Genomic DNA, 7,500 nt, shown 5'->3' on the forward strand with positions numbered 1-7,500 from the left:
GCTTCAGTAGCAGGGAGTGTCTGCGGAGTGTGTGAGCGGGTCTGTATTTGTGTATGTGTGTGTGAGGGTCTGTATCTGTGTGTGTGTGAGCGGGTCTGTATTTGTGTGTGTGTGTGTGTGTCTGTATCTGTGTGTGTGAGGGTGTGGGTGTGACTCTGAGCCCCACACTGGGCCAGGGCTGCTGGACAGTGTCAGCGTGTGTCAGGAGCTGGTCCACCGTGCGGGTCGATCCTCTCCTCCCCGAAGCCCAGCCAAGGACACGGAGCCTGGGGCACAACGGTGTGGGGCAGGAAGGGCTCTCAGGGGGCATGAGGATGGGCACTGTGTGCCAGCACCGTCTCGACCTCAGACCCATCACACTGGTAGAAGAGGAAGAGGATGACGACGACGATGATGATGATGGTTCTGAATGTCGCAGCAACAGCTCCAGAGACTCCGTGGCAGGGCCCACCTTTGACATCCCGCACTTCCGCTACATCGACGAGGAAGATGAGGACGATGACGATGTTCTCAGCAGCAGGGAGTGGAGCAGAAGCTCCTGCTCCGTCTGCTCCACGGAGGAAGAGTACCCCTCCGATTCCTCATCCTCTGCTGTCGCCGACAGGTACGTGGTGGTGTCCGGAACGCCCCACAAGATCCTTGAACACCTGCTGAGTGACCTGAGGCTGGATGAACATCAGGGAGCAGCAGACGGCAAAGAAGCCGGTAAGTGACCCAAACTTCATAAGGGCCAGAACCTTATTTCCTGGTTCTGGAGGCACCTTCAGGATGTATTGTGTGGCCCTGCTAAGATGCTAGGATTCCCAAGCACGTATGTAGCTCCAGATTATGGCACACGTGGCACGGCTATCTGACAGCGCCTTGTTTGATCTTATAGCAAGCATGCGGACACATTCCACGACAATTCAGATGAGAAATAAACTTCCGTAGAAGGTGCCATTGGAATGTTTTCGCATAGTTGCGTGGACGGATGGATCGCGGAAACCGAATGGCAGCGTGTGTGCGTTGTTTGGGCGACTAGTCAGTGGCAAAATAATGTCGTGGGATTTGAGCAGTGTGACGGTGTGAAGATCTGGGAGCTGGCGCACCTGTAGAGGGTGATGGAGAGCAGAATGGTTGACCCGTGGGTGGTGGCGTGACCTGGGTGAAGTAGAGAGATAAAGAGGTATGAATGAAGATGCCCATCAGGATGAGAGAAGCAGAGAGAAACTCTTGCCCACCAGGCACCGAGAGCGACTGGCTGTTCCAGCGGATGCAGGTAACCTTGTCAGGTCAGGTATGAACCTTGACTCATAAGAAGACTGTGACTGCAATGTTAACCACAGACACAGGCTATAGGTCTGGTAATTACACAGGAATGTAATGGCAAGTTTGAACTCTGCAGGGCAAATTTTGCTGTCTTCCTGGAATGCATTGTTGTTCAAAGCGACGGCCGTGGCTCTCTCATCTCTGAGTACGCTGGTAGTCTGGTATCTCATGTTCAGCTCTCTGTCAACACTCCATAAACTGGTCTCTGTGTCTACCATTCTGTCATTAGCAATCGTAATGTTCCAGGCTCCGTAATACAGTCCAGTTCGATCGTCACCTTCAGTGGTGTGCTCAGGTTCCTGCCCTAAAAACTGTGCACCTAAGGGTCTGGTCGGCTCCTTTTTTGCGCTTTAAACCGGTGTTTTTGCGTGACACCTGTCACATGGATGATCGTGCCGGAGAAGAAACAAGTCTCTGCCGTTCCCCCCGCTGCTTTCCAGGAGTGGATTTGTTAGAGACCGTCTTCCGCCACCCTGCAGCTGAGCCCTCCACGTCCTGGGACTGGAGAGCAGATCGAGCAGATTCATTTGCGAGTCTGGGTGCGTGTGTCTGAACTGTGTGCAGATGGCGCAGACAGGACAGGGCTGCCAGAGGCCTCCACGTAAGTGCGACGCGCGCATCTACAGAGCAGATGCCAAACGGAGCTGGGAATAAAACTTCTTTTTAGCATTCGTGAAATGGCAGATGGTAGGTTCAGGAGAGAGGATGGGGAAAGAGAAAAGCCTGTAATGATAGTGTGTGTGTGTGTGTGTGTGTATGTCCACACACACAGGTGGACAGTTGGCCCCTCAGTGCTGTGTATCCTGGTGCACTTATGGCTGACCTTAACACATTATTCCAAAACACACTACCAAAGGTCAGAGTTTAATGTCAGCAGGGGACCTATAACCCCCCCCCCCCCCCCACACACACACACACACACACACATACAATCTGTAGGGCTTTAATGGCAGCAAATGTTTAAAGGCAGATCTCAAAGACAAATAAAACCCTGTTATTGGCATTTTGCATTTCAGTACAGACAAACTATCTGCTGCTCCTCATTCTCCACAGTCCCAACAAACACCTCCCACGCCCACACCCCCTCCACCCACCCACGGCAGTGTAGAATAGGGAGGGTGGGGTCAGCCTCTTTTGTATCCGTTCTGCAGACGTGAGTACAGACTGGCGGCTGGCAGCCAGGGCCCTCAGAGCGGGTCCATTCTCTTCGTAGGTCCCGATTGGGCCTTCTATTGTGGGAAATGGTGACGTAATCGCTCGGAGCGATGGGCAGATAAGGTGGAGGTAATGGCGGCAAATGTCACGTCTTTTATGTCCATTTATGAGACTAATATTTGGGGACCTTTTCCTCAGACCAGTCCTGGTCCCTGAGTGCTAAATAATGTGTTAATGTGTTAATGGAGATTGTATGAGATTCTCTCCAGTCTTAGACTAGACTAACCGTGTCTGGACTGTGAGATGGGGGATGACAGTCTGTGCTCTACAGTGAGATCAGAAATGACACAGTGTGCACTAGTGTGAGATGGGGAATGACCATGTGTGCACTAGTGTGGGAAAGGTAATGACGGTGTGCACTTAGTGTGGGAAAGGTAATGACGGTGTGCACTTAGTGTGAATTTTGGAATGACAGTGTACGTGGTACTGTGAGATGGGGAATGACAACGTGTGCACTAGTGTGAGATGGGGAATGACAACGTGCAGACTGGAGTGAGATGGGGAATGAGAGTGTGAACACTGGAGTGAGATGGAGAATGAGAGTGTGAACACTGGAGTGAGATGGGGAATGAGAGTGTGAACACTGGAGTGAGATGGGGAATGAGAGCGTGAACACTGGAGTGAGATGGAGAATGAGAGCGTGAACACTGGAGTGAGATGGAGAATGAGAGTGTGAACACTGGAGTGAGATGGAGAATGAGAGTGTGAACACTGGAGTGAGATGGAGAATGAGAGTGTGAACACTGGAGTGAGATGGGGAATGAGAGCGTGAACACTGGAGTGAGATGGAGAATGAGAGCGTGAACACTGGAGTGAGATGGAGAATGAGAGTGTGAACACTGGAGTGAGATGGAGAATGAGAGCGTGAACACTGGAGTGAGATGGAGAATGAGAGCGTGAACACTGGAGTGAGATGGGGAATGAGAGCGTGAACACTGGAGTGAGATGGGGAATGAGAGCGTGAACACTGGAGTGAGATGGGGAATGAGAGCGTGAACACTGGAGTGAGATGGAGAATGAGAGTGTGAACACTGGAGTGAGATGGAGAATGAGAGCGTGAACACTGGAGTGAGATGGAGAATGAGAGCGTGAACACTGGAGTGAGATGGGGAATGAGAGTGTGAACACTGGAGTGAGATGGAGAATGAGAGCGTGAACACTGGAGTGAGATGGGGAATGAGAGCGTGAACACTGGAGTGAGATGGAGAATGAGAGTGGTGAACACTGGAGTGAGATGGGAATGAGAGCATGAACACTGGAGTGAGATGGGGAATGAGAGCGTGAACACTGGAGTGAGATGGGGAATGAGAGTGGTGAACACTGGAGTGAGATGGAGAATGAGAGCGTGAACACTGGAGTGAGATGGGAATGAGAGTGTGAACACTGGAGTGAGATGGAGAATGAGAGTGTGAACACTGGAGTGAGATGGGGAATGAGAGTGTGAACACTGGAGTGAGATGGAGAATGAGAGTGTGAACACTGGAGTGAGATGGGGAATGAGAGCGTGAACACTGGAGTGAGATGGGGAATGAGAGCGTGAACACTGGAGTGAGATGGAGAATGAGAGTGTGAACACTGGAGTGAGATGGGGAATGAGTGTGAACACTGGAGTGAGATGGGGAATGAGAGTGTGAACACTGGAGTGAGATGGGGAATGAGAGTGTGAACACTGGAGTGAGATGGGGAATGAGTGTGAACACTGGAGTGAGATGGAGAATGAGAGCGTGAACACTGGAGTGAGATGGAGAATGAGAGTGTGAACACTGGAGTGAGATGGGGAATGAGTGTGAACACTGGAGTGAGATGGGGAATGAGAGCGTGAACACTGGAGTGAGATGGAGAATGAGAGCGTGAACACTGGAGTGAGATGGAGAATGAGAGCGTGAACACTGGAGTGAGATGGAGAATGAGAGCGTGAACACTGGAGTGAGATGGGGAATGAGTGTGAACACTGGAGTGAGATGGGGAATGAGAGCGGTGATGAAGTAGGAAATCTGCTGGAACAACTCAGTCCTGCGGGACTGTGGATACATCCTCCCATTCGGCACGATTCCATCTATCCCTGTGATTCTGAAATGATGAGACCCCCCCTCCCCATCACCCCCCCCTCTCTCTCCTCTCCTCCCTCTCTCCCTGTGGAGTGGTGGATGGGGCTACCGAGCTGCAGGCCCCTGCTGGATGAACCGCCTCTCATGAGGCTGAGCTGTGTCAGCACAGGGAAGATGTATGATAAAGATGAAAATGGATATTCATCATCAGGGAATGGGGGCAAGGAGGAAAGGGTGTGTGTGTGTGTGTGTGTGTGTGTGTGTGTGTGTGACAGAGACAAAGAGAAAGTGAGAAGTGAGTTCACTGTAAACACAATTTAGTCGCTGCAGTTCAGAAGACACCAAACATTTTGCTTAATCCAGGAATAAAAAAGGTTTGGAGTGAACTGTGCTTCACAGAACAGACACTTGTTCTTCAAGCCCCAAGGCCACTTAGTATGCTTCACAATTCAGGCTACAGCAACGTCCATCCTCCCGCCATCCCTTTAAAGACTGCCAACACATTTCCTTGACACATGTGTATGTCTGTAGATGTGTAAGTGTGTTTATGTGTGTGTGTGAGAGAGATATGGGGTGTAAGCATGAGGGTAGGAGCAGGGTGCGGCGCTGTGAGAAACGAAATTAGAGCTCCCAAGCACAGAGCTGTACGTTATCCCGCTGTACTCGAGGGAGCGGGCGATTAGAAAGGTAATGATAATGTAAGATAATAGCCCTGAAGACTCCGACGTCAGCGATCACCGTTAGTAAGACCTTTAGTCCCTGCCAACGGTCTGAACACGGGTTGAACCTGATGTTTGCGCACATGGCCTGCGGTGGCGGAGAGATGACAGTCGGAATGTGTTTGTGGATCGCTCCTCTCCCTCCGGGCCCACGCTGGTTCAGACTCCCCAGCGCACGCCAGCGAGGCGTGGACATACTCTTGCCAACTTACTCCCGACGTGCATATTCTCAGATTAATTGAGCTTATCGTTTATTATTATTTTTTCATTAAGCGCATCTTACAGCTGTGTAAAATACCTCTGATGAGTTGTTTATTATGTTTATTGTGCCAGTGGGTTTAATAATCTATGGCTGGCTGATGGGCACGGCGATATATTTGTATGGTTTGTCGGCGTTAATGTCGTCGGCGCGTTTGGGGTTTTAAACGTGCAGAAGTCGGACTGACTGTCTGTCTGTGCCCGTGTTTTCCAGAGATGCTGCTGGACGACTTCCTGCTGACCTACCTGGTGTTCATGTCTACCAACGACCTCTGCCAGGCGCTGCTCGGACAATATCCTTCAAAATCCCAAAACAGCTACGCGGCCCGGTTCTCCACAATGTTTATATTTAGTCTAGAAAGTTCGGACGCTAGCAAAAAAAACATTTTGAATCCCTTACATTGTATTGCGGAGTGTATAATCGACACAGGAAGTTTATACTTGTTATATAACCCACTGTGACTTCTTCAGAACCAGTTAATAGCGTGAACGCTGCTGTTGTCTGCGCCTTAACCCGGACTCACCTATTGCACCAAGCGCTGCCGTGGCAAGGAGGAGGGAAAGGAAGCCCTCTACAGGAAGCGGAAGGTACTGCACCTGGTCTCTCAGTGGAGCTCTCTGTACAAAGACTTTCTGCGCGAGGAGGAGCACGTCAAGCTCTTTATGAAGGTATAGACGTGTCTCAGGCTCACACTGTCATGTGGAAGTCGGGTGTACTCGGGTGTACTGTGTTCCTAACAGACCTCCTCCTCCTACATCTGTACATCCCTCTCCACCCGCTCCACCCACCACCAGCGAGTTGTTGACTCACTTGCTGATGGTGCTAGATTAACACGTAGTTCGGGGCCCAGCAGGGGGAAGCCTGCACACACTGGGACGCTACGCTTTTAATCGCTTCTCCACCGCCTTCCCCCATATGCTTCTTGTCTTATCGCCCCCCCCCCCTCACTCCTTCTCTCTCTCTTTCCACTCTCTGTCTCTTTTTCTCTCTCTCCCATCGTGATCCAGCATGCGTCATGCCAGAGGCTACAAACAAACAGGGCCATTAGGGGACTATCGAGCGTGGCGTGGCGCTGGGGGCGGCGTGTGTGTGTGTGTGTGTGTGTGTACGACGTGGAGGGTGTGTGTGTGCGGTAGCGGCTCTGATAATGGCTCGGCTCAGCTGACGCTAACCGCGGCCCCTCGCTGGATTCACGAGAGGAGCCGCGGTGGTGTGTGTGTGTGAGCAGATGGATCAGTGTTATTTTTAGCATAACGATCAGAGATCTCGATCCATCACTCCACAGTGGTTCTCTGGCTGGCACAGGAAACGCTTATTGTTTTCAAGCTGTGGCTGATACATCGAATTATTAATTGTTTTTTACATCCTTCGATTTATTTCTCTCACTTTCACTCTTTCCTCTGTGACTTGTAATGCTCTCTTTTACTTTTTCTTCTCTCTCTCTCTCTCTCTCTCTCTCTCTCTCACACACACACACACACACACACACACACACACACACACACACACACACGTGCATCACATACCCCTGGTTCCCCTTGTCATAACCTGCCTTTCCCTCCTACTCTGTGTTGCCATGGCAACCAGAGTGCCAACGCCGTGACAGACTGTTCGCCAGTCGCCAGTATAGATTATTGCGAGGAGTGTATCCCAGGTGATGGTTGCCTGGAAACTGGCGAGAAGAGAGCTGGTAGAGCGAGGTCATCTGAGTGCTGAGAGGACAGTTCAGAGTCTGTATTACACACAAGACATCATTATAGAGCTGATGTACAGCCACCAAGCCTGGAGTGTGTGTGTGTGTGTGTGTGTGTGTGTGTGTGTGTGTGTGCGTGCGTGCGTGCGCGCGCGGACATATGTATACACATATGTATGTGGATGTGACTGTCTGTCTCACTGTGTTCATGATAACAGTGTGTGTGTGTGTTTGTATACTAGTTGAGTGTGTGTTTTA

At 50.9% G+C, this 7,500-nt stretch overlaps 1 protein-coding gene across 4 annotated transcripts in view; it reads left to right on the plus strand.

Moving 5' to 3' along the window:
• rapgef5a (Rap guanine nucleotide exchange factor (GEF) 5a) overlaps window positions 1-7,500 on the plus strand; it is a 47,642-nt gene that overhangs the window by 32,783 nt on the left and 7,359 nt on the right. For 3 of the 4 annotated variants that reach the window (XM_077009922.1, XM_077009923.1, XM_077009924.1), the window contains 3 exons: window positions 605-705; window positions 5,763-5,841; window positions 6,073-6,217. In XM_077009922.1, coding sequence (XP_076866037.1) covers window positions 605-705; window positions 5,763-5,841; window positions 6,073-6,217 — 325 coding nt within the window. Of the gene's footprint in view, window positions 1-560; window positions 706-5,762; window positions 5,842-6,072; window positions 6,218-7,500 lie in introns of all 4 variants that reach the window. The other variant, XM_077009925.1, reaches the window with a different exon arrangement.

The sequence above is a fragment of the Brachyhypopomus gauderio genome, chromosome 6, assembly GCF_052324685.1.
Source record: "Brachyhypopomus gauderio isolate BG-103 chromosome 6, BGAUD_0.2, whole genome shotgun sequence".
Classification (NCBI taxonomy): domain Eukaryota; kingdom Metazoa; phylum Chordata; class Actinopteri; order Gymnotiformes; family Hypopomidae; genus Brachyhypopomus; species Brachyhypopomus gauderio.